The sequence below is a fragment of the Melanostigma gelatinosum genome (genome assembly GCF_949748355.1).
Source record: "Melanostigma gelatinosum genome assembly, chromosome: 9".
In the NCBI taxonomy this organism is placed as follows: domain Eukaryota; kingdom Metazoa; phylum Chordata; class Actinopteri; order Perciformes; family Zoarcidae; genus Melanostigma; species Melanostigma gelatinosum.
The window spans coordinates 11,310,545-11,335,516 of record NC_136642.1 but is presented as its reverse complement, the minus strand read 5'-3'; the positions used below and the strand labels follow the sequence as shown (position 1 = coordinate 11,335,516).

General features: G+C 42.6%; 3 protein-coding genes across 4 annotated transcripts; 2 read left to right on the top strand and 1 right to left on the bottom strand.

The window, feature by feature from the left end:
- Positions 1-1,177: 1,177 nt before the first annotated feature.
- On the bottom strand, positions 1,178-4,751 carry rps27.2 (ribosomal protein S27 isoform 2). The gene is made up of 4 exons (XM_079274818.1): positions 4,699-4,751; positions 4,066-4,174; positions 3,389-3,499; positions 1,178-2,243 (listed from the first exon to the last, which is right to left on the bottom strand). The coding sequence occupies exons 1-4, from the start codon at positions 4,702-4,704 to the stop codon at positions 2,215-2,217; spliced, it is 255 nt and encodes an 84-aa protein (XP_079130944.1). The 5' UTR covers positions 4,705-4,751; the 3' UTR covers positions 1,178-2,214.
- Positions 4,752-5,830: 1,079 nt separating this feature from the next.
- On the top strand, positions 5,831-18,885 carry fam189b (family with sequence similarity 189 member B). The gene is made up of 20 exons (XM_079275541.1): positions 5,831-6,338; positions 7,014-7,074; positions 7,383-7,443; positions 7,567-7,644; positions 8,944-9,033; positions 9,290-9,355; positions 9,477-9,527; positions 13,439-13,495; positions 14,097-14,204; positions 14,358-14,474; positions 14,898-15,005; positions 15,173-15,333; positions 15,417-15,516; positions 15,611-15,683; positions 15,950-16,247; positions 16,342-16,703; positions 16,787-16,828; positions 17,930-18,105; positions 18,273-18,419; positions 18,555-18,885. Exons 1-20 carry the CDS (start codon positions 6,215-6,217, stop codon positions 18,807-18,809), a joined length of 2,535 nt encoding a protein of 844 aa, XP_079131667.1. The 5' UTR covers positions 5,831-6,214; the 3' UTR covers positions 18,810-18,885.
- Positions 18,886-20,459: 1,574 nt separating this feature from the next.
- Positions 20,460-24,328, top strand: fdps (farnesyl diphosphate synthase (farnesyl pyrophosphate synthetase, dimethylallyltranstransferase, geranyltranstransferase)). Of its 2 annotated transcripts, XM_079274876.1 has the most exons (10): positions 20,460-20,585; positions 21,001-21,150; positions 21,237-21,377; positions 21,785-21,865; positions 21,994-22,116; positions 22,193-22,281; positions 22,376-22,448; positions 22,537-22,614; positions 22,693-22,827; positions 23,642-24,326. In XM_079274876.1, the coding sequence occupies exons 1-10, from the start codon at positions 20,541-20,543 to the stop codon at positions 23,840-23,842; spliced, it is 1,116 nt and encodes a 371-aa protein (XP_079131002.1). In that variant the 5' UTR covers positions 20,460-20,540; the 3' UTR covers positions 23,843-24,326. The 2 variants fall into 2 exon arrangements, with proteins under 2 accessions (XP_079131002.1, XP_079131001.1); XM_079274875.1 differs by lacking the exon at positions 20,460-20,585 and having other exon boundaries at positions 20,609-21,150; positions 23,642-24,328.
- The last annotated feature ends 644 nt before the right edge of the window (positions 24,329-24,972 follow it).

Below are 24,972 nucleotides of genomic sequence, written 5' to 3'. Positions count from 1 at the left end.
CACCCTGAGACGTTGCACTGCAGCACCCCCTACCTACAGCTGCACATGTTATAGTCAGTGTTGAAAGTATCGCCACACTATGATCACAACACCAACAACACACATTACACATATCCCTTTATGATGCATGGCTATGTAAGATGTCACTGTACTAATAAAGTGTATTCTTACTCTACTGTATATTTCCTTTCCTGCAGGTGTGTACAGCTGTCACGTCTCTCAGGAGGGGTCTGTTTTCCAGCATGCTCCCCACTGAGCCTCTTTGTGGGGTCAGTCCCCTCCCTGTCACAGCCGGTCCAGGTGTCCCAGACCGCTGCCCTACCTGCCGGTGTTCATTCCTCAAGGTGTGTGTCACACAAGCAGCAACAAAACTACACAGTTTGTTCCACAGCCTTTTAAAACTCTCCAATGAGCGCTAGAGTGTATTTAAAGCCTCATGAGTGTAATAGCAAATCCAATGACTTGCAATATGTGCATCTACAGGCTTAACGTTAATTCATTCTGCTTACAGACAAAACAAGCTGTTTGGTGTTTAATCTTAATAATCAATTTAGTTTTTACGTATTATTTCCTGCTGTCTGAGCCATGATAGGTCCTCAATAGCACTGCCTTTCAGCAGCTCACTGAACAGGGTTCAGTCCTAAACCCATCCTTCAACAGAGGAAATCCGTTTGGGTAATAGATTGGATAAGGATACCTTGATGCTGGGTTTCTGCAGGGTAAGCAAGTTGAATTTAAGAACGTTTTAAATACTACATATAATACAATTGACCTGTTTCAGTCATACAGGCTAATGCAAAAGTATTTAAGTATAATGGAAAACCAGACGGCTTAGAATTATTTATTATATCATTTTTCAGTATACCCAGCAGTTAAAATCAATAATTCCTCATGATACAATTAATCAAATTGGTTCCAGAGAAGCAGTACAAATGGATGGATTTATTACCCACTTAAAATGTATTCTAGTTTTTGCAACTCTTCCATGGTCCAAGAAAATATTTTATAACTTCTAAGGCCTTTGTTTTGACAAAACTAAATTCAAGCCGTTAAAAGATCTCCTGCTGTGAAAACATACAAGAGGTGTATATATTTATGTTACCGTTGATCCATAAAAACACTTGTATCAGTCACTCAGTAACCAGTAGGGACATCGACAAGCAAGACGTAACAAAAATTAAATGAATTTCTTTATTCAGTGTACAACTCAGTCACATGAACAAGCCTAAACTGTTATAACTGAGTAAACTAGAGTTCACAAATGAGTTTAGCAGAATTATCTCCAACTTCACAAGAATTCATCCCACATTATCATTTTCACAGGAAGCTTGCAAGCACATTTAAATTCACAACCATAATGATATTTAGTGTCACGTCACTGTTCTGTGTTTTACAACCATCAGAAGCAGAGCCAGCAATGACCTTCCCCGAAGCAAATCCACAATCAGGCTGAGTGGGCCCTGGACCAAAGCCAATGGCTTCGGAGCAGACACCGATGACATCATGGTCCACCTTTAAATACACCGCTGAACTGTGGCATTGACTTGGAATATACAGGTATTGAGTGGATATTTTACCAGCTCTACCACAAAGCAACAGTCAATTATGCCACAAGTAGCTTTAACACAGTAAAACTGTAGTAATGGACAGGTTGTTTTTTTTTAGATGTAATTTGCAACTTCAGTCAGTGTATCGCCTTTCCTAGAACTGGTCTAGTGTTCTAAAAGCAAACTTACATAAATCGAAGTGCTAAGAAACTGGTTGAAAATATCACCACGGCTCATCATACACCCCCACCTTCCTGTAAAGGTTTGTGTTTAATCAGTGAAGGTGTAACGCAAGCAGATGCAAATCACACCACACAAAAACTGTTGAGGCCACACATCTGTACACGTGGAGGAAAAGACTGCCGGAGTCCTGATATTTACAGGACCCCTTAGATGAACCTTAACGAGGTACAAAGAAGAAAACTGGATGACAAACATGCAAGATTATTTTACCACAAAAAAACCTCAAGTTTAATAAGAGGGATGAATAATTAGATATGTGGCGTCTCAGAAATGCCAAGCATTTCTCTGTGCATATTATAGACTTCTTTACATGATCTGTATTTCCGCTCTCCTTTCCTCATTGAGGCATCAGCTCCATGGCAGTGTTACTTCATGAACTCCAGCACAGTTCATCCACAACTGTGTCCAACCACGCCTGGTCAAACTAGTGCGGTTTCCTCCTGAATGAACATCCTGAGGAAAGACGGAGAAAAAATGAGTCACGAAAAAAAATAAATAAGCAATACAAAAAACTGCACTGTTACGGTTGTGTTGGATTTGTGGTGCTGAAGATGACTGTAACTAATATGTCTTCCCCATTACATCAATGAGAATAGACAACATTACATACCTCTCAGAACAATACAGTTTGGGCAGCAACTAATAATTATCTGCATTACTGACGACTAAAACAATCAGGATAGAGTATAAACGGGCAGGAATATTACAGATAAGAGAGAACTGAGACTCATTTCAAAGACTGAATCACCTCCAAAAACTGCACCACAGTAACTCAAACAGAGTGCACAGAGAAGCGCTTGTTACCACGGCAGCAGAGCACAGGACTGAGTGGGTGGGACAGTCAGTGAAAACAAACCTCGACCTTAAACTCAACCAATTCACCAACACCCTGTAAACACTATCATTTCTTTAGTGTACTCTGAATGGTGAAGGAATTCTGATCCACCTTTTATCAAAAAACAAAGTATTGGCTGCTTGGATTTCTTGCTGAAAGAAGTCTAAACAAACGCCTGAATGAAAAGGCATTGTGCTCGCAGTCGACTGTGTAGAAATAGATCGATGATGATGAACTTCTGTTACAACCACAAGAGTCACTGTATGCCTTAGTTGACACCCCTTTCATAAAGAACACAATGAAAGGGCAACACAAAAGGCAAATATGTGTCAGTCATGAGGTGCATTGAGTATACAGATGAGTGCATTGTACAGATGTGTTCTGCTACCTGACCCCAACCCACCAGAATATTAAGTTAAGACTAAACCAGTCAGGTTTAGCCAGGCTGGGTCTTAAAGACATGGGTACAGGCTGGGTTCAGGTCTCAGTTTGAAGCTTGTGAAGAACTGTACGCTGTGCACACGTGGTGCCTTTGGCATTTACTATTCAATTAGAGTTTAACAGAAACCCAAATGTACATACTGCATGAACTACTGTTAGACAATACATAACACGTGTACACACAAAGACAATTGAGGACACCATGGTGTAATTGAAATCTACAGAATGTATCTGTGTGCATTTGTGAATGCTTTTACGTGGATATGTAGTGCTACATGTACATTAGCAGTTAGATTAACTCCTCACTATCCGTGGACGTTACCTTCTGTGAGGCGAGCTTTCCCTCCTGTAGGCTGGCAGAGGACTGTGGAGCAGCCAACACACAGCACGACAGTCTGAGCGTGACTGAACACTGTGGTGATCTTGTAGCAGCCTGAACACACAGACGGTACAAATCATTGGATGGGACAGCCATGAAACAACCACAACAACCACTGCATAGTCGCATGTACTCGTGGTTACTGAAATGTCCTTGCAGCTGTTTATGAAAAGGAGTCACTTGAAACTAATTTAACAAACAGCCACAAGTGTCATTGTATGCCTTATTTGACACCCCAATCACTAAGGGAACAATGAAAGGGCAACACATAAAGGCAAATCATTTAATATGATTCATGTTGACGACGTAATTCAATCCATCACAAAAATTATTATTAAAATTCCAACTGAATAATAACAATTCATTTAGGCTTTCATTTCTAAGTTAAATATAATTTAAGGTCAAATTTACTCAAATATCAAAAGTAAAAAAGCTATTTTGATTATTGTACCCAATTTTTCTCCGTTACATTTGACTTAATATATTTGCATAAAAGTCTTCAGTCTCAGCACTTGAGGATCTAGTTAGGTACAGTAATTGTGTACTTTGCACATACATTGCTCTCTGTTATTTAAATCATCCATGAGGGTTTGGCCAGGTTGCCACATAAACAAACTGACCTGGACATTTGACGTCCATAAAATATGAATTCGGACTCTGAACAAGACGTTTTTTCTTGTGTCGCCTCTTTTCCTCCTCAGAGCTCGGGTGTAACATATCCTGTGCAAGCTGGAAGGGAATCAAAGACAGTAGATTAGCGGAATATTAATTTATACACATTTAATATAATCTACGTCTTTAATGTAATGTAAGGAATAAGTACACATTTTAATTCTGGTCAGAGTCCACGTTACATCGTGGTTACAGCGTGCAACGGTCGAGATCTCTTTACAACTTTTCAAATGAGAGGAAATGTGATTCAAATTAAAGTAAAAGTCATACAACAAATGGATTGAATATTCAATCTGATTGTACTCAGAATATAACCTACGATATCTTCAAAGGTTGAGTTTAAACCCTGCAAAAGAAATCACGTGACCATAAGGTGGCCATAAAGGGACCTCGTGGGATGCTTTGCTGCACACATGTTTCTCGATGCCGCGTGCGTTTTCCCATCTTTACGAACACATTACGGATATAAAAAGGTTGACTCCACCAGAAACAACCCACAGCGTGATGTCGTGTTTAGAATACCGCCGTCAAAACACTTTAAAGATTGCTGCTTAATACAAATAATGCGTAGTGATACTTACAGGCATGACTGCGTGTAGAGACCTTCACCGGAAAAGCACACCGATGACGCACCGGAAACCTTTGGTTAACGGACAGCGACCCGGAAGAAGTAAGAGTATATTATAACATACATTTCTAATAACCGTTGATTGCTTAGCTTTTGGTTACACAACTAGCTTTTAAATATTTTTGCAAGATATTTTGTTTTCATGTAGCATTGATTCTAATAATAAAGATATTATTTCCAGGGATTTTTAATTTACATGTTCAACTCTGTTGTACAAAATATGAGTTGAACATTCAGATATCATACTTTGACTCATGCAGTGTATGTCGAGCTCCAGTCAATTAAACTACGTGTTACAGGAGACGGTGGATTTCAAATAAATATGCTTAAAACGAAGTAGGCTCGTTAAATATTACGAATCGTTAAGTTACACTGTGTATGATCTTGTATGGTCATTGGACATTTACAAAGAAACATTACAAATGCACACATTACAAATAATGTAAGTCATAATATGCAACTCTTAACATGTGATCAGAATCACAATCAGAAACAGGTTTATTAGTAGTAAGTAGGTTTTCACATAAAAAACAATTTGCCTTGTTGTGGTGTATGAATATAAATAAATATTCAGAGTAGGAGAAAATACAATTGCCACAAAAAATTAGTCTAAAATAGAAGTTTGTAACACCAGTATATACTTTATATTTTCTTCAATATAAAGAGCTGAACAGCTCTGGTTATACAAACATCCGACCTGTTACAATTAGGTTGGTAAAACACACATGTTTTAAATGTCAAAATGAATCCATTATTATTTCAAGTAAATATTAAAAATAAACCAGAGATGAAAGTAAAGATGGGGCTCCAGTTATTTACTTCAGTACAGTTTGCAAACACATAGGGGCAAATATTCTGAAGTTTTTAACAGAGATGCTCAAGAATAAAAATAAAATAATTTCACTTCCAGCCGATGATGCCACGTTAGCATAAAGGTGAAGCCATGGTTCAAGTCCCCTCAGGTGCATCAGTCGTTTTTGATTAGATGGCGCCATCTTGTGTTCATGACGGGTACCTGCAAGTCTGAGCCGTAACTCCCACGAAGCACTCCCACACTACGTAGTCCGTGATCGGATCTGGGGGGGGGGGGAGAACACGTAACCGCGTGTAAACGGAGTGATATGGACGTTTGGACGAAATCAAAATGAATCTGGATTAGATTTGTTGGTGAAGACTGATCGGCAGTGGACCGTTAAACTTTGGATGGAGTGTATTTCTTCATACAGCGCAGTCCAAACACAGCACGGAGGCACTGAGGGGGATCGGAATTTACCGGTGACAAGAGAGGGGAAAAAAGGAAAAGAGGATCCACTCTTTACATGGTGTTTTAAAAAGCCTGCTTCGTTATAATTATATACAATAACAACTCGTATTTTCTGAAGACTTGAGTCGATGAAAAGTGCTCCCAGAAAGGGACAACTCAAACTTTCCCTCATCGAGCTTTAACTTCTGAAGAAACAGTTGCGACCATGGCGAAGAAGTATGATTTCCTTTACAAATTGTTACTCATCGGGGACAGCGGAGTGGGCAAAACGTGTTTGATCATTCGTTTTTCTGAGGACAATTTCAACTCCACGTACATTTCCACCATCGGTACGTTGTTGTAATGTTTCTAACCGCCGATATTTCTGCACCAGCTTCTGCTTGGCCTCTCCGACGTATTTCACGAGTATAAGAGAAATGTTTGCTCAATGCTGACATTTCGTTCTTTCTCTATTTGATGCTGTCGCCTACAAACTGGTTTCCCAGACTGCTTTCATGTCTGAACTAGTCCGTGTTCTCTCATTTCTTTTTCTTTTTTCATTCTGTCTCTTGTCCTCTTGTTGAATGTGTGTGTGCTGTCTTTCCCCTGACCCTCTCCCTCAGATCTCATTCCTCTCACTTGGCTCTCAGAGGGTCCACCCACCCTCATTCCTATCTCTTTTACCATCTCCACGTTCCCAGAAGAATGGTTGTCTTTCTGGCAAGCACAGATTTCTTTTTTTCACAGGACAACCCCCCCCCCCCCCAACCCCCATCCTTTTCCCCACACTGTCTGTCTGTCAGCTTGTCCATCGAACATAACTCAAAGTCAGTGTGTCCTGCAGGAATGTTCGTCTTTCCTAAATGACACTGAGGGGTCAAAATCACCATGAATTAGTCTCCACCCCTAGGGTGACCTATATTTGTAATTGTAGTGTGTGTGTGTGTGTGCGTGCCTGCGTGTGTCTAGTTCATATCTGAGGTGTTTTAACCCTGTCCATCCATTCTCCTCTCTGCTCTTTGCAGGCATCGACTTTAAAGTAAAAACCATTGAAGTGGATGGAAAGAAAGTGAAACTACAAGTCTGGTAGGAGATGACAGTTGGTTGCTTGTCTGGAAACGGTTTGTTCTGCTCTGACTCATTTTCCTGGGAGGAAAGAGGAAGCTCCCTCCTGTTCTCCAAATTGGGACGATAGGACAGGGTTTATTGTCCAAGATCCATCACACATGTCCCGCCACAGAGAGACGCTTCATGTCATTCAAGGGTGTGCTTGCTATAGCAGTCTAAAATGGACATCGTCCTGCAACTTCAACTATCTTTGACAGTTGTATTTTAAAGCTCTTGCATGCATCAGTGCACATTTTTCTTACTTTCACTGTGTGTGCTTTGTGCAGGGACACAGCAGGACAAGAGAGGTTCAAGACCATTACCACAGCCTACTACAGAGGAGCCATGGTGAGCACAGGACGCCTGCAGAACAAGCAGACTGGATAATCACGGCTGATGTCCTCGGCCCTTTGTGCTCGCTTTGTACCTTTCACTGACTCCTTAAATCCTCTCCCTCTGTCTCTGTGCCAGGGCATCATCCTGGTGTATGACATCACGGACGAGAAGTCCTTCGAAAACATCCAGAACTGGATGAAGAGCATCAAAGAAGTGAGACTGTTTCCACTCAGTCCTGACAAAGATAACCAGGAAATACTAAAAACAATAGTGCTTAGTCAGGTATTAGTCATGAGTAGTCTTTACTCACTGCAACAACCGAGTAGGGTCATTGCACAACTGCTGATTTTAAGTTTCAGTTCACCTCCCTAACTGGAACTTCTTTCTACTTAACAAATTAAGGCTACAACTAAGCATTCTTTTTTTTTTTCAACCTTACCTGACAACTTTTTTTTCAATGAACTAGTTGCTTTGTCAGAATGTGATGAAAATCCACAGTGTAAATTGATGTAAAATAGAAAGGCAGCAAATACTCACATTGGAAAAGCTAGACACAGAGAACAGTTGACAATTTAGCTTGAAAAATGATTGAAATGATCAATTTATTGTGAAAGTAGTTGCTGATTCCATCAAGCTTCTCAGTTAATCAACTAACAGCCCAAATGAGAACTGTCCACATTAAGGTTTGTGCATTATCACGAGAAAGTGCCACATTTTCTCTTTTTAGTTTTTAAATGTATTTTTGTTTCAGCTCTATTTTATTGTGAAGGCAGCAGGAACTTCTTATATCACAGAGAAATACTTTATCGCACTGTCTGTTACTCTCTTTATTTTAGTTTTTCAAAGTATTTTTGAGGCATTTTTGGCTTTAATCAACAGTGGACAGTTAAATAGGGAAATGAAACAAGGAGAGAGATGTTGCGATCACATTACATGGTTTGGGTCTTAACCACTATTGTACCAGGGCGGCCATGGTCACTTTATCAATGATGGTTCGGTCGGGGAAGATCATTTCTTTCTGATCAAGATCTAAGAACAGAAATGTCATTAATTAAATGAGTACTAGAAACCGTGAGAGAGAGTGTGACGACGCTCTCTGAGCTGTGGCTCTTGGTAGGTAACTGCAAATCAGGGACTTTCTGGACCGAATGGTTTCCAGAGAATAAGACCCCCCCCCCCCCTCCTCCATCAGTAACTGCCTGAAGACTAGGGTTGGGTTTACAGCGTTAGCTGTGTTTGCTTTGTGAAATGGTACCGACTTAATGCCAGAACCCACTCGCCCAGTTTATTTAATGAATCATTTTCTCTCATCATTTCCTTGAGGTTATCCTGGTCCTGAAGTATCCTTAAGTATAGAGACAGTTTTCCTCCAGAGCAGCTGCTGTACGTGCAGCTCATTCTGGTTGTTCAGTTCAGACTTAATGTCGAGATGTATGTGTTCTTTGATTTCTTCTTGAATGTGATCTCCACAAGAACTCAACTCATCAATGAACTGCATTCCTTCCTCCGCAGAATGCGTCAGCTGGGGTCAGTCGAATGTTACTCGGCAATAAGTGCGACATCGAAGCAAAGCGGAAAGTTTCCAGGGAGACGGGAGAAAAGGTGAGATGACAAACTATTCCCTTGTTGTTGTTTTCATTGCTGTTGAAGTGATGTGACGAAGAAGTGAGTCTCCCAGTTAGAAAGAGATAATAGAAATGCAGACTTTTAAAGATAATGAGTGATTGTTTCAGGAAGGAACTGAGTGTGTAGCATGTTTTTGATTGTATCTGCTTTGTATTTACTTTAGATAAGAAGCAGGAAGTGACTATTAGCCATATCCTGACCTACTGTAATCTGTCCTATCTGTTGTTGACAGTTGGCAAAAGATCATGGCATCAGGTTCTTTGAGACCAGTGCAAAGTCCAGCATTAACGTGGATGAGGTGAGCCAGAACATAACCACTGGCTAAACAAACAGTGTCTACATGCCTCATTAAGCTGAGTGTGTTTTGTTGTGATGTTTTGAATGTTGCAGACTTAACTTTCATTTTCTGTTTCCTTCAGTCTTTTCTGTCATTGGCAAGCGACATACTACAGAAATCCAGCAAGAAACCAGTAAGTTATACAGAATAATACCAAACTGAGGCAGTTAGTTGTTCCTCCCTGAATACAAGACTTTATGTCAAACCAGGTATGTCTGTAATAATCTGTATTTCCTTACTTGACAGGGCCCCACTGGCCGAGAGGTGAAAATCACAAGCAGTCCAGAGAGAAAATCCTCCAAATGCATTCTTCTCTAGATATGACGCTGGCCAGCACACGTAAGAAAGAACCATGCAAATTTAAGAGCGTATCAGTTACTGGGGAGAATTACAGTACAGCAGGTTTTCTGTCTCCGTCTGGTGGGCTCACATATCAAATACATACGGGTGCTAAAACTTCGTTTTTTACATCAAACCTACTTTTGTTCCCCAAAAGCGTATACTTTGGCAGAAAATAAATTGTCTTTCTCCTTTGAGCTCAAATTGTGTTAAAGTGATTGTGCCTGTATTTCACATTGAACATATCTTCTGCCACATCGCCAGTGATACTGTTATTGTCATGACATTGTTGCAACGTCGGGGTCCTAAATGACTCCAAACAAATAACTGACTCAGCATTTCACTTAGCAGATCCCACCATGTTTAGTTAAGCTGTACATTTCTGTCTCTGCCTTGTTTTTCTCTGGCTTGACACCACATTTTCATCCCTTCAACAGCACTGCTTACTGCCTTTAAAGGGCCTTTAGCTGTGTTTTTTTAAACTGGGTTGCTTTGTAAAGTCACAACTTAATGGAACTATGTCTTTCTTATGTGTGAGCACACACAGTGGTTGCTTTTAGGGGCTTAATGGCAAAAGAAGAGTTTGATGGAAAGTGTTTTGAGTCACATACAATGCACACAGTAGGCTTCTGTTCATGAATCTTAAATACTTGACAGAATTAGTGAACAGATTAAAAGTAAGTGGTAAAACATCTTTGGTTAACAATGCACATTCGCCTCCGTCAATACACTGTTTGAAATTCAATGATTTGTATAAAGCACAGACAAGTTGACGTCCCACTCCTGCAGTAAGATATGAGAGGGCGGAGAAGCATTTTATCTCCCCACATCTTACTGGACCATAAATATATTGCAGAGATGTCAGAGTGAACGGTAATAAATGTTGGCAACATTTGTAGTTGCATTATGTTCATATTGTGCTTATCCTTTGAGAATTGCTGAAATATTTAAATTGTGTACAGTATGTTAAGTCATTCTACAGTAACGGATGCCATTTAACATTCAGCCCTGAGTCTAGCGTGGGCGTTTTTGGGGGTTGAAAAAAACGCTCTTTGCGTTAATGAATTAAACGAGTTGAGGGATGCGTGAAGTTGAATCTGAAACAAACGCTGGTGGTAAACAAGCTTTGTTTAAACACATGAATGGATTAAGAATGTGGATGATAGGAACAGAGATAAGTGCAATATGAGTGGATGAGTGGAGAGATGAAAGAGTGATGGATAAAGCAAGTGAATGGACAGGATGTGAGGGAAGCAGCAGTGCTCACATGACCTTCACTCATTGGTTTCGTGGGTCGTGCCTTTTATCTGAAGTGCCTGGTTTATCGCTAACTTTACACTAACACACATTAGCCACATCTGACAAGACAATTGTTCAAGCAATTTCCGATCATTCAAAATGACTCTGATTAGAGGTGCTCAGCTCATCCGGCTTGCTTCCTGTATCTGTTTTTAATGCATTTCTTTCAAATTCAGTGTCTCTTCAGACATGCCACATGGCTTTGTATGTATTTCACAGACCTGCCACTTGCTGAATAAAAATGCTAAACAACAAATATGATGAGTGTGTTGTAGTGTGACAATGTATGTCAAGTCAATTTTATGCATACAGCTCGTAATTACAAAGCATTTGTTTTCTATTTGGATAAGGGAAAGCACCCCAAAAAACCCTAGGAAAAAAGAAGACATGTCAGGAGGAGCAGCAGGTTGGGCGGATATATATGCAATAGATGTGGACCTTGTTATGTTTTGGATTTACGTTCATTACTGTTTTACTTAAAGACCAAAATAAAGATAATTTCAAATAGTCAGACAGCATACAGTTAAAGAGCAGAAGGTGGCTTTGTGTCTCAAGGATGCTGAAGGAAATATGTATGTTGACACAGTGTTACTTCATACCAAGCACCTATGCCCCACCCATTCTCACTGTAGGACCCTCCTATTGCCTTCTTCTGAACCACTGTCCTCCGAATACGGTGGCCTGCACGGTGATTCCCCCCCCCCCCCCCCCCATTGCTGGACGACTGCCCCTGTCGCTAGGCAATGCCCCTCCTTTCCAGCATCAGCACCACAACACTGTCACAGACTGTTGTGCGCGCGCTCTGCCGCATCTTCAAGTTGCCTGCACGTCATGCGTGCCTTGTCATCACGCAGGGCAGGTTTCGGTTTGCAAACACGATATATAATTATTTCCCAGTGCCAGAGCTGTAGCGAGGACCAGAGGAGGAGACGCGGGCAGCAGAGGGAAGGGCGAACTAAAAGAAGAATTACAAATCAACTTGGATGGATTTAAACATGTTATCACGGACATAAGTATAATTCAGGCTATGCTGTTATGTTCCTGTGACGTCTGGTGGGAGGCAGTAAGGTGAACGTCCGGGATACATACACACAAACACACGGGCTGAACGGGATGCCCGCGTGACTGCAGGGAGGAAAGAGGCGGAGGAGGAGGAGGAGGAAGGGGCTCTAGGTGCGTGTGTAGACCACCGCAAAACCCCCGAGGTGGAGTTATGAAATAATTCCAGCCTGACGTCTATTTTTGGTGCAGTTTGAAAATCGATGGCGTATATGTATTTCCTGTTCACGTCGAGGTAATTAGTCTCGGTTGTCGAACGAACCGATGATCTCCACGCCGCCTTTTTGCTTATTCGTGACAGGATGAGGACTTAACATAAGGTCGCGGGAGGGGAGGGCACATGTTCGGAAGTTGCTCCTCCTGATTGGACATACGGACTGACTGATTCATGTCATCTCTGCTGGGGGTGAAACAACGAGGGATCAGCTGCTTTCTTTGGGATGCTTTCAAATTTGCGGCCTGCTCGTGTCTCCAGTTACCGCAATGCCACTGGCGAGAGGTGGAAGACAGAAGATGAAGAGGAGGGAGCAGCAAAAAGCAAATGAGTATAACAGGGATGGATAAGTTGCAAAAACTAGCCCCATTTTGATTGTGTTTAAGTCAGAGAATGGTATTGTAGGCCAACTCTGTGGGTGACAGTGGCCTGTGAACTGTATGAGACATTGTATTGACTGAAGCTATCTTAGTGTCATGGCTGAAACGTCATATGAGGTGAGTACGGTGGCTGTGAGTGTGTAGTGGCAGCTCAATTGTCAACTTTCTGCTGACAAAGTTCTTGGACTCACTCACTGGACTACAGTGCGCACCATGGGGCATTGCGCAGAACCTATGGCACCTGCCAGCGGGGAGCTTGGTGCATAATTGTGACAGAGTGGAGCTCTGAAAACCAGCATTCATGGCTCTCCCTCTTCTACTTGCCTGCACTTCTACCCACACAACTGAACTTTGTTTTATGAACCCAGAGTAAGCGTAAAACCTCTCCCAGCCTCCTCCACACACGCCGACGAGCCTGGCATGCCTTCACCGTCAGACTCCAGCAGCGTGGCTTCGGCCTCGGGGTCTCGAGGCTGGTCAGACAGCCGCAGGGGCATGTCAGGCCGCGGGCCTGGTGGGGCACGGCTACTCCTGTACCTGGGGCTGTGCCACCTGGGCCTGGGGGCCATGGTCCTGGCCTTCTCTTTCACCAGCATGGCCTTCACCTCCTCTGCCCGTGTGAGGCAGTCCTGTCCGTTCTGGGCTGGCTTCTTCGTAAGTGTAAATCTGACTTGAAACCTACAGTATTAAGAATATAGGTACTGCCTAACAGCAGAGAGTGTGTATTCTGATGTGTGTGGTGTCTGTTTGCAGGTGGTGGCATCAGGGATAGTTGGAATAATCTCATGGAGGAGACCTCTGACGCTTGTGGTGTGTATATTTGAATCTGATAAAAGCAGCAGTCGAGTCTCTTAGGTGCAAAACCATGTCGTGCAGCAATGCTGGATTTCTAAAAAGGAACATGGACCATTAAAGTGTACGATAAAAACTCAAGTGAAGTGTTGAGAAAACAATCTCATCAAAAGGGTCACTTTAGTAGCTGCTGTTGAGCGATCATGATCTTCATCAGCGGATTAGAATTCTACATGGTCAAATTTATATTATTCCGGGCATTTTTAGGACTTCTCATCCATGTTGGATTGAAAGCTGACGCTCAAAGTTTTATCCTTGGATTCAGAAACAGCAGTTGCAAAGTTAATAAAGAGCCTTAAGGTGGCTCCTGCATACTATTTTATGGTCTTATATTTTGTGTATTCATGTATTGATTCAGTAAAAATGACTACAAACTAAGTAATCCACAACAAATCCATCCAAAAACCAGTCCCGGTGCTTCACTGATTAGTTCCTTCTCTTCGGCTGAAGGTATGTTTTTCAGTGAAATCACCTGGCGTAGTCTTTGGATGGTAGAACAAGACTCAAGTTTTTAACTCCCTGCCCCAAATCAAAGCATGGCTCTGTGTTTCCCCCGCAGGTGTCACTGTTCATGCTGCTGTCTGCAGTGTGTGTGATCCTCAGTCTGGCCGGCTCAATGCTCTCCTGTCAGAATGCACAGATGGTCAAGTCTATGCTCACCTGCCAGGTACACTACATTATGCAAGTGTTGTCTTCTGCGCCCTCATGCTGAGACGATGCCCTGGATGCATCGGGAATGTGTCAGGAATAATTGTGAATATGTTTTTCGTGTGTCGTCTCACGCTTCATACCGATCCTCTGTGTTTGGGAATGTGTGTAGGTCGAGAATGGTGTGTGTGTGTGTTGTGCGCCCACTCACTCCTGCTCCATCACAGAGGAGGAGACCCTGGTCCTCTACCTGAATGCTGACTGTCACTCAGTCAAACATCAGCTCAAGGTTGGTAGGTTAACCAAGTTAACCATTAAAGGGTAGGTTCCCCATTTTTCAAGCCTGTGTTGAAATAGTAGCCAGGTGCTCGTATTAACATTGAAACAGTTTTTCTCTTGCTGTTAACATCCCCCATGGACAATGGACAAAGTACAAAGTTCTTGTTTTGTGCAAAAATGTATTCAAAAGTTCTCAGACACTAATATTAGGGTTCAGCAATCTGAGTTGGAAAAATCAACTGGATATATCTTCCAAAGTTAGTGTTTTTTGTGCAAACGTCAATCTTTTTGTTACTATCCTCAACAGGGAAACACTAGCGAAAGCTGTGAACTGTGAAATTGTGAACCTATCATATAAATATGACACATTTCCACCAATAAATTGCCTCTGTGTTGTCCGATTTTGATTTTCTGACTGCGTATTTCTCTAAAGGACCTTTTGTTCAGTGCATGTGGTCTCAGCATTCTCTCCACCATCATCTGTACTCTGTCCACTGTGACCTGCAGTATCCACATATTCTCTCTGGACCTTGTGCACCTGGTGAGTACGGACACGGCACATTTTACATTCACCAAACTGACTTGACTGACTCAGCAATAAACTACTACACTGCTGCATATTTGAGGACAGACTTTGCACAAATGTTGTTGCCCCATTACATCCATCTGTTGTATGATATCAATGTGTTTCCCATTCTCCCTGCCTAGCTGGCCCCACATCGCTCTCGTTCAGTCAACCCAGAATGCACCACTCCTCAGGACGCCTTCCTGACCAACATCATGGACTTTGAGGAGTTTGTCCCACCTATCCCTCCACCCCCCTACTACCCTCCTGAGTACACTTGCAGCTCTGAAACTGACGCTCAGAGGTACTGCACCTAATACCTATTATTATACATCACTTGTGTGCAGTGTGTAATGTTTGTTTGATGTGTTCTGTATTAACGTCCAGCATCACCTATAATGGCTCCATGGAGAGCCCCGTTCCTCTCTACCCCACTGACTGTCCCCCTCCTTATGAAGCTGTGATGGGACAAAGAGCTGCAAGCCAGGTGAGTATGTGTGTGAATGTATTGTGTGTGTGTGTGCGTGTGTGTGTGTGTGTGTGATGTCCTATGCTAATCCTTCTCTATTTTGACCGTCAAGGCAACAGTGTTTGACCCCCACGGCACAGAGCTGTCTGGAGAGAGAGGAACTTCTACTGCCTTCAGCGGTGAGTGTGAGAAGATGTTGAGTTTTAGAATGTGGAGACATGGAGATTCCTTTGGGTACTGTATCATAATCAGGTGTATATTTTAAGCAACTATAACTGTCTAAATTAGATCATAAAACATTTTTCATGAAAATAAAATGGGCCATTAATCAGTTGTTACTTACAGTATTTGAAGGAGGTACACAAAATACAGCAATGCTTAAGCTATGCTTTAAGTTCAACTCAAAGCAAACTGTGTCCCTTCATAATAAAGGATTACCTTTCTTTATTAGTGTCCATGGACAGTGGGTCTCTGTTGATGTCAGAGATTGTGGACATCCCTGACGATTCCTCCCCCTCTGAGGATTCCTGTCTGATGGAGGTCGGGCTGAGGACCCAGGGGGACAGGGGCAACTGGAACGTTAGCGAGGGGGGAGACGGAGGAGACGGCGGGGAGTACATCAGCTTTCGTGGTCCCCCGTCTCAGACGCCAGAGAGTCCTCTGGCAGGAGGACCGAGAGCCAGGCGCTTCCTCAGAGGAGAGAGGTCCAACTCCTGCTCTTCACCCAGCACAGCGTCCACCACATACAGGTGAGGACAAACACACACATACAGGCACAATCTATTCGTGTCAGAGCTCTACGGTTGACAGTGGTATTTTGTGCTGCCCTGTATCGTCCCGCAGGTCTCCAGTATTGCGTCGGCAGGCCGTGCTAGCTAGTAGCTGTTCCCAGCTGGAAGCTACAGGGAAATCCACCTCTCCACAGCGATCCTCCATCCCAGAGTTTCGAGTTTGCCCCTCCACTCTCTCACGCCAAGGAGACACCCCGGCCTCCTCTGCTCCTCCCATTTCATCCCCCTCGCCCGCCAGTGAGCAAAGCGGTGGTCAGGGTAATGGGCCACTCCTCCTGGGCCAACCGTTGTACCTTCGACGAAGGGCTGGGAAGAGTGAGAAGGATGGAGAGAGTGTAAGAAGGGATAGTGAGGGCCTCCTACGTCTCGTGAGGTCACACAGCGAGCCTGGCATCGGCTCCTCCACTGACACAGGTAAGTCAGACGCAAAAAGGTGTACGTCTCCTACATTACCATGTCGATGTCCATAACCTGTCCTTCTTTCTCCTCTTCTCTAGTTGACTTTGGCTCTGGAGGCAGCAAAGTATCTATAGACACAGGTAACAGCTTATATCTACAGGCCTTTAAAATGTGATGTTCTGGGGAACTTAAGCTCGTAACATCCTGGGTTCAAATCTGTCTTCGTTGCACGTCATCACCGCTACTCTCTCTCTCTTCGTTTCGGTCCCTTTTCACAGTTGACTGTCCAATTAAAGGCAAACAATCCCAAAAGAAAACACTTCCAAGTAGTTTAGATGAGACACATTTCCACACATTTGCGCCTGACAGCCGTCATTTATCAAACCCTCTTAGAAACCAGCACAGATATAAGCAATCAGAGGAGACGTGCAGATCTGTCCCTGTGTGCATCTGATTCATGATCGATATCTAAATTAGCAGGGATTTGATTACAGGTTGATGAATTAGATTCTGCTGTGGAAACAATAATGTGCCTCACCAGTTCCAGTTCTTTTCAAAAGACACATCCTGATTTATGAATGCTGCACTTGTTGTCCCGTCAACAGGCTCGCCATGGACCACAGCAAAAGATCGTCAGTGGTTGCTTTGCTTCCATTTTACTCATTTGTTCTTAATTCTGGATAAATATCTTATTTCAACACAAAATCATCTGGCATATTATGTAATTCCAATAGAGTTCCATACTCTGAGCAGCTGTACAGTATACTTAAAAAAAGCAAAGCAGAAATGTATCTTACAGCTGACAGAGATACAATTATCAAAATACAGATCAAGATCAGATGTACAGTAGTACTTCTGGGCCTTTTGGCCATTTTCTGCTGTCTGCTTACACCCAGTGTGTTTGTGTGTTCTAAGCTCTTCTGTATTATTTTTCCAACTTCATGTCAGTCAGGTAGGGATTCTGTTTAATTTCAGTTACCTTCCCCTTTTATGTAGTTATGCAGTTAGGTTTAGCATTGTACATTTTTCTTTTCGGGTCGTTTATTCAGTAATGTGCTTTTATTTCAAGACTAGTTGGTGTGTTATTTTGGCCTTGGCTCTCCCAGAAGTTCAATTTAAGCTTCTGGATTTGGATGAGCAAACTGACTCCTGATATTCTTCATCGAGTTTTATGTTATCCCCTAACTTGTTGAATGAGGATGAGAAATATGTCTCCTTCTTTCTGACTCCCTCTCTCATAGGTCCATCCTCTGAGGCATGTCTGTTGCCCCGCACCTCTTTGCCTCCTGCTGCAGCTCTGCCAAGGAAAGGCAGCATGAAATCAGCAGCCACGGAGGTGCAGGTTCCCTCTAAAGCGCCCCCCACCTCACCGCTGCGTTTACCGAAAGACTGCCACCGTTCCCTCGGAGACCTTAAAGTTAGTCTGAAAATAGTTGATGCAGAAGCAGCAAACACCTAAAACTACTGTCGTTAACATTTCCCATGGATGTCTTAGCAATATCTGCTTAGCAATAGCTAAGCAAGCTGTTGTTTGATTGCCTTATTTCATCGCCCTCTTCATTGATCTTTTTACTTTTCCTTCAGGTGACTCGGGGTCTGGTGGCTCGCTTCCTGCAGCGCTCCAAACGCAACCTATCGCCCTCCTCCGAGCATGCTGGGAGCATCGGGCAGGGGCCTAAGAGGAGGAGTGGAGTTGAGGGCGCTGCCACCAACCACCTGCCCTTGGAACAAGTATGACACAAGTTCTGATTGAACTTGTTTATTTCCCCCTGTCTTCAGTTCACTGCATCAGAATAATTCAGTGTGTCTGCGAGTAAAGCGATCTGCTCTTTGTCTCAATGTTCTTTCTGAAAAACTCATCTCCAGGTGTTGCTGACCCCTTGGAGCAACAGCCGAGGGTACCCCAACCATCACACCCATCACCCCCATCGCCGTGGACACCACCATTCCCATAGTGACAGTCGACACAACCGGCATTACAGCAGTCTGGTGCCAGAGGGGATCCACCTGCGCAGCTGTGGAGATTTAAGCTCCTCGTCCTCAGCATCACTACGTCGATTAGTGACACCTCATCCACCGCATGGGTCATCAGGAGCTCTTTACTCAGAGTCTGCACTGTGAGGAGAGGAGGACGGTGAAGGAGGGATGGAGGATGCTTATGAGTTGACATGGTTGTAAGGAAGATGGGAGGAAATAAGGCAGGCTGAGGAAAAGCAGAGTCTGAGGCAGTTTAGTGGAGATATCTAGTTCTTAAAATTTGAACGTCTTCCCTCCTTTTCCTCTTTGTCGCCCCAGTTTCCTGAAGCCAACTTTGCAAATGGCCTTATTCAGTGGTGCTCTTCATCACTCTGAACATAACACAGACACATGCTGAAGCGTTTGAAATGTATATTCTGTGAGTGGCCCCTGAACACGGTGGTTTGATTTGCATATGTGCATGTTTTGCTACAGCCTCCCGAATACAGCAGGAAGCTTGTGCATTGGACCTGACCGTCTGTGTAACTACGTAACATGTCCTCCGAATGTCTTATCTGCATGTTTTGACAATGCTTCTTATTTTTTTTCCTCTTGCATTTGAAATGTGTTTGTGTCAATAGATAGCTGAAGGGGAAGGTCAGAGTCAAAGATGCGCAGTGCTCCCAAACGTTTTCTGCCAGATGGCCCCAAACACGCCTCTGCATCCTAATTTGATTTTGGTCGGGTTTGAAAATGTTTCAAGTGCACATGCATATCTTTGACACGAGCTAACGCGGCCGGATCCTGTCAGATGAGTGGTGTAAATTGCACTGCGACTGAAGAGTCTCTTGCAATAAATGTTGGTATTTGTTATGAGGCTGGGCTTCACACTGTGCTTTGGCACGGTTCTCTTTGGACTTCCAGGGGTTGTGGATAGGTGGTCAATGAAAAAAAATAAGCCATGGGCAGCTGATAGTGAACATGTGATGGGTCTGGCAGCTCTGGATACTTGGTATTGAGTAAATCAATATTTGTGTCGGATTGGAGTGTTTTTTTCTTTGGAAAGTATTTTTGATGTGCTCACAAAGTGATGATATTGAGTCCATATCAGTAAAGGCACATTTTGGATATACTCGTATGTATTTACTAAATTTAAAAAATGCACACGCACACACACTTAAGCCTGCACACAGATGCAGGCACACCCATACACTCCCTTATTAAGGCATTGAGCTGTATTTCTACCTCCTGTCTTGCATTAAACATTATTTATTTGAAGAAATGTATATCTGTATGGCAGGCTTAACAGGCTAGAGCCTTGAAACCTGAATAATAAATGTATCTTAACATGACACGTATTCCAGATTTTAAATGCAGTGTCAATGGCAAAACTTTCAATGCAAGTTATGTATTTCAAAATATGAAATAAATTATAGACAAATACAAATCCTACTTATGTTGATGTTTTTTTTTACCAAATATGAAGAGCAGAATGCCAGGGTTTGATGTTATTTTATCTCTGTTTTATGTTTCTCTTTTCTGCTCTAAAAGTTGAACTACTCCTATAATTACAATAGTTGAGGCTCACTACTTCTTTAACAAATCTCCTCACTCCACCTTAAACCCCACCTCTTCTCAAATCCTATTGGTCAGCCAGTGTGAAAGGCCATCCTGGTTCGATGGTACCGGCCAATCAAACGCTCAACGTCAAGTGGAGCCTTCCAAAAGTCCACGCCCATATGCACCACTCGCAATAGATGCTGGGGGACGTAGTTCTGCTGCTGTGTATTAAATAGGACAGCTCCACGACAGCGAACTACACATCCTGGTTTAACGAGACGTTCACAGACTTCAGTTGGACCGAAGACGAAGAAACAGAAGAGAAACTACTTTGCTATGAGTAAATCAAACAGTTTGGGACAAGAGGACAGTATCATTATGGTATGTAAAGGCATGTGTATGAACGAAAAAAATAATTGAACACGGTATGATATAGCTAACGCTAGCTTTGTGAACAGCCTGGTTGAGCTACCATTATCTACTGTTACCTGCAAAGTCATTGCTCTAATCCTCGCTCTTGCTCACTGAGCTCGGTAGGCGAAGAGAGACTATGACGCTATTAGTTTGGTAGTTTTCCTCAACCGGAACACGTTTCACGTTTTTGTAGCTATGTCACTGCTGTAACGTTAGCTTGGTAACGGAACAGTCCGACTGAGTGTCAAAGCTCAGCTTGTTGACGTTTGGGCGGTTGAGAATGAGACGTCTGCTGAGCTTGCTCATCAAAGGCCCCAAAACAATCCGGACCATGTGGCACATCGAGTCCCCGCTTAGATTAAAAACAACCTCGGTTCTGCAGGGAGACAGCCTTTGCAACGGGACGCACAGCAAGGCGCTGCTGTCCGATCCTCAGCTGTTCGAAGCCCAATTTGACGAGCTGGTGACGGAGCTTTCAGAGAGCGACCTCGCGGACCCCGCGCTGGCTGATGCTCTGAACAGGTTTAGAGAGGTATGTATGTCTGCATTTTACAACTTACGGCTGACGAGTGCACTGTTATTTCCTGTTGTTCCTATTTGCGTCTTTTCCCCTCTCAGGTTTTGGTGTACAATTCCCCCGGAGGCAAGAGGAACCGAGGACTGTCCGTGATCGCTTCACTGAGGGATCTTCTCTCTCCCACTCAGCTCGCACAGGACACAGTGCGGAGGGCTCTGTTGGTTGGCTGGTGCATTGAGTTGGTAAGGACATGTTGTGTGTTAAAGGATAAAGCTGTTATTATTCCACATTTTTCAGATGTGTCTTTGGTAGGAACAAATGGGCTTGGGACCAAGTGCCACAGACAGGGAGGTCAAAGTACGTAGGAAAGGGCCATTGGCCCCCACTTTAGGCCCCTGGCGATCCCATCAGATGGTCTCTACTTATACCTCAAATCAATAAATTCACACCATCCATCACAATATTGTTTATTTATAATTTTACTCACACCTGAGCTCCACAAGATCAAAGTTGGGCTTTACAAAGTTTTTGTTTTTTGTCATCTGCTTCCTAATGTGTCACTAAAAAGCTCACAAGCACAGACTGATTGTTGTAAAGACACTTTGCAAGGTGTCATTAAGTGTTACGATTGTGTCTCTGTTGCGTGCAGCTTCAGGCATTTTTCCTGGTGGCAGATGACATCATGGATGGATCTGTGACTCGGAGAGGACAGCCCTGCTGGTACAAGAAGGTGAGACCTGATATATTCCAGAAAAATAGGGACTATAATGTTGTTTTTGTTGTTGTGGGACATTTTATTTTCCACTACAGATGATGCGGTCAGTTTTTCAAGTGAATCCTGTCTTGTTTGTTTTTAAGGATGGAATCGGTCTGGATGCCATCAATGATTCATTTCTCTTGGAGGCGGCTATCTACAGACTGCTTCGCAGACACTGTAGGGATCAGCCGTACTACGTCCACCTCCTGGAGCTGTTTACGGAGGTACTATATGTCCTGATTGATTACACAGGCACACGCATTAACACAGGCTTCTTACTGCACCTCCCGTTTGTTTCAGACATCTTTCCAGACCGAGCTCGGCCAAGCTCTGGACCTCATGACTTCTACCCCTGGTCAGGTTGACCTCAACAGATTCACCATGGATAGGTAGTGAAGATGCATCTGAAAAGTAAATTTGCAGAGACGGATGTTGTTTACAAAAGAAAATGGGAGTCATTTTTTTTCTCTCCTTGTCTTTCAGGTATAAAGCTATTGTAAAATACAAGACTGCATTTTACTCTTTTTACCTCCCAGTGGCAGCTGCAATGTATATTGTGAGTTTGTTTATATTTTACACACATGACGAAAGTAAGAGAGAAATGTTCTAGTCTTTCTCATAACTACTTTACCTTACTTCTGTAGGCAGGGATTGAGAGTGAAGAGGAACACAATAATGCCAAACTCATCTTACTTGAGATGGGAGAGTTCTTTCAAATACAGGTAGCTACTTTGAACACATGGTACACATTGAACCATGTGCTGCCGAGTTAATAACCACCAAATGTTGATCATTTGCAGGATGACTACTTGGACTGTTACGGAGACCCCGCTGTGACGGGAAAGATAGGCACAGACATCCAGGATAACAAATGTAGCTGGCTGGTGGTGACGGCGCTGGAAAGCATGACTCCTGAACAAAGAGCAGAGCTGAAGGTGAGACTTCACCAAACAACCCTTTCTGTTCAATTATGTACCGATATTCTTATTTGGCAAACATTAAAGGACCAATGTGTAGCATTTTGGGGGATCTGCAGCAATGGAATATAATATTAAAGGTCATATTGTAACGTTTGTGTGTCGACGAATAACAGAACCTTTAGAAAGGTGTCAAATAAAATGGCTTTTCCTTAAAAAAAAGTTATGATAGGCTAGAAAGGCCCATTTGTGTTTTCACATCGGCAACCGAGGTTCTTCTACACGCTAGGCTCGCCGTAGAAGTTTCAGTTAGTTGCATCCTCACCTCTAGATGTTGCCATATCCTACACACTGGCCCTTTAAATACAATGCACACTTTGGTTATATATCTGTGCTGTACATTTGAATTTGAGCAATGACCTGTTGACAGATTTTCTCATTTGAAGTAAGTGACCTTTTCAAAAAAAATGGATCACGTGGAATTAGGCACAAGGAATGTTTTTTTTTTTTTAAATATACCACAGTAAGAAAGTGTGATCATTTACAAGGTAGTGTAGGAAAAGTGGGGTTTTTTTAACAGAAGGAAAAGCAAAAACATGTGACAAGCGTCACTTTTTACAGATATTTTATCCTTTGCCCGACATCTATATTCAGCTAAAACATCATTCAACATACAAACAAGTATGCATTGCAGCAAAATAAACTGTATTTATTAAAAAATAACTGTATAACCTGTATGTGTTTGCCTCTGCTCCCACCTTTTTATAGAAATTCTACTACTCATTCGCTAGTACATCAGCAAAAGTTAATTTCATCTTCACCTCTTCCTCAGGCATGTTATGGGCTCCATGATGATGCCTGTGTAGAAAAGGTCAAAGCACTGTACAACACCCTGAAAATGCCAACATTCTACCACAAATATGAGGAAGAGAGCTACCAGCGGCTACAGAAACTCATTGCTTGTCACGCTCAAAACCTCCCTCACTCAATCTTCCTCAACTTCGCCAAGAAAATCTACAAGAGGAACAAGTGAGAGGGAATGGTGGTCACAAACAGTGTCTGGTGCATCAGCCTGGTTCTCTTTTGACGTTTATGATGCACAGAATAACTTTGAAGTAGTTTGTAGATATTTGGTTGCAAATGTCATCAGTCTTTTACCCCGTTCACTACATTATTGAACCCAGTTCATAATGCACAGTGTCTCAGGTTGATTCTCCGCTGAAGAATACCACTGAAATGATAAACACAAATACAATCCGATTGTTTTAATTTCATAGGAATAGATTTATTAATTGATTATACTAAAAGGAACATATATGACAGCAGATGTATCCTGACAGAGGGTCAAACCTCATCAGCTTTCTTATTCTATATATTTTTATATTGCTGCTGTAAAGTCTGTACTGCCCTGAATGTTATTGCTTTTAATAAATAATGTATGAACAGTATTTTTACTCTTCATCCTTTTGATGTTTGTTTGTGTGTTGTGGGATCAAACCAGGTGCAAGGGGTCTCTCCCCCCCCCCCTACTTCCAGTGGCCTTGCCTTGACTATACCCGTTTTCCAACTTTCCATGGTTGTTACACTATCGCTGTGACAGAATCTGTCCAGACCGAAATATATATAAACACCTGACAAAGTACTCTGCGCCTCTGTGGTATTTCCCGCTGCAGTAGGTGTCTCCAGGACCACATGATGACTCACAAGGTGACAACAATACGAGTATCGCTGTTGCAGCTGGTAATTATATAATTTAGAAAAACACTTTAATTGGTTCAGTCATTTCTAAAGCAAAAAATGATAATGTCACTGTTAGTTTTTCAAATGTGAGAATTTGATGCTTCTGTTTGTGATATATTGTAGTAAACCGTATAATTGGGCTCTGGGCAATAACAATGGGCATTTTGACTATTAAATGACATCTTAGAGATTAAATAATAGATTCATCAAGGATGTAGTTGACAGATTAATCGATAATGATAATAAAGGCTAGAATTAGTAGTTGGCGTTCAAATGAACCTGCAGATTCTATTATTTTGTGTTGGTTCATTTCTGTGACAGATAAATTCATGAATACATTGCAGATAGGATGATTTATGAGGAATCCAAGGATATGAGACTCTTGCTCTCAAAACGAATATTCTTGAAGGAGGTGAAGCTGAA

Coding starts and splice junctions, on each gene's coding strand:
- rps27.2 (XM_079274818.1), bottom strand. Junction 3,500..4,065: donor TATGGACGTCAAATGTCCAG/GTCAGTTTGTTT, acceptor CTGTGTGTTCAG/GCTGCTACAAGATCACCACA. Junction 2,244..3,388: donor GAAAGCTCGCCTCACAGAAG/GTAACGTCCACG, acceptor GTCTTTCCTCAG/GATGTTCATTCAGGAGGAAA.
- fam189b (XM_079275541.1), top strand. CDS start 6,215: ATGGCGAAGAAGTATGATTTCCTTTACAAATTGTTACTCATCGGGGAC. Junction 7,075..7,382: donor AAAGTGAAACTACAAGTCTG/GTAGGAGATGAC, acceptor TGCTTTGTGCAG/GGACACAGCAGGACAAGAGA. Junction 14,475..14,897: donor CAGTCAAACATCAGCTCAAG/GTTGGTAGGTTA, acceptor ATTTCTCTAAAG/GACCTTTTGTTCAGTGCATG.
- fdps (XM_079274875.1), top strand. CDS start 20,899: ATGAGACGTCTGCTGAGCTTGCTCATCAAAGGCCCCAAAACAATCCGG. Junction 22,117..22,192: donor TCCTGGAGCTGTTTACGGAG/GTACTATATGTC, acceptor CGTTTGTTTCAG/ACATCTTTCCAGACCGAGCT. Junction 22,449..22,536: donor TGGCAGCTGCAATGTATATT/GTGAGTTTGTTT, acceptor TTACTTCTGTAG/GCAGGGATTGAGAGTGAAGA.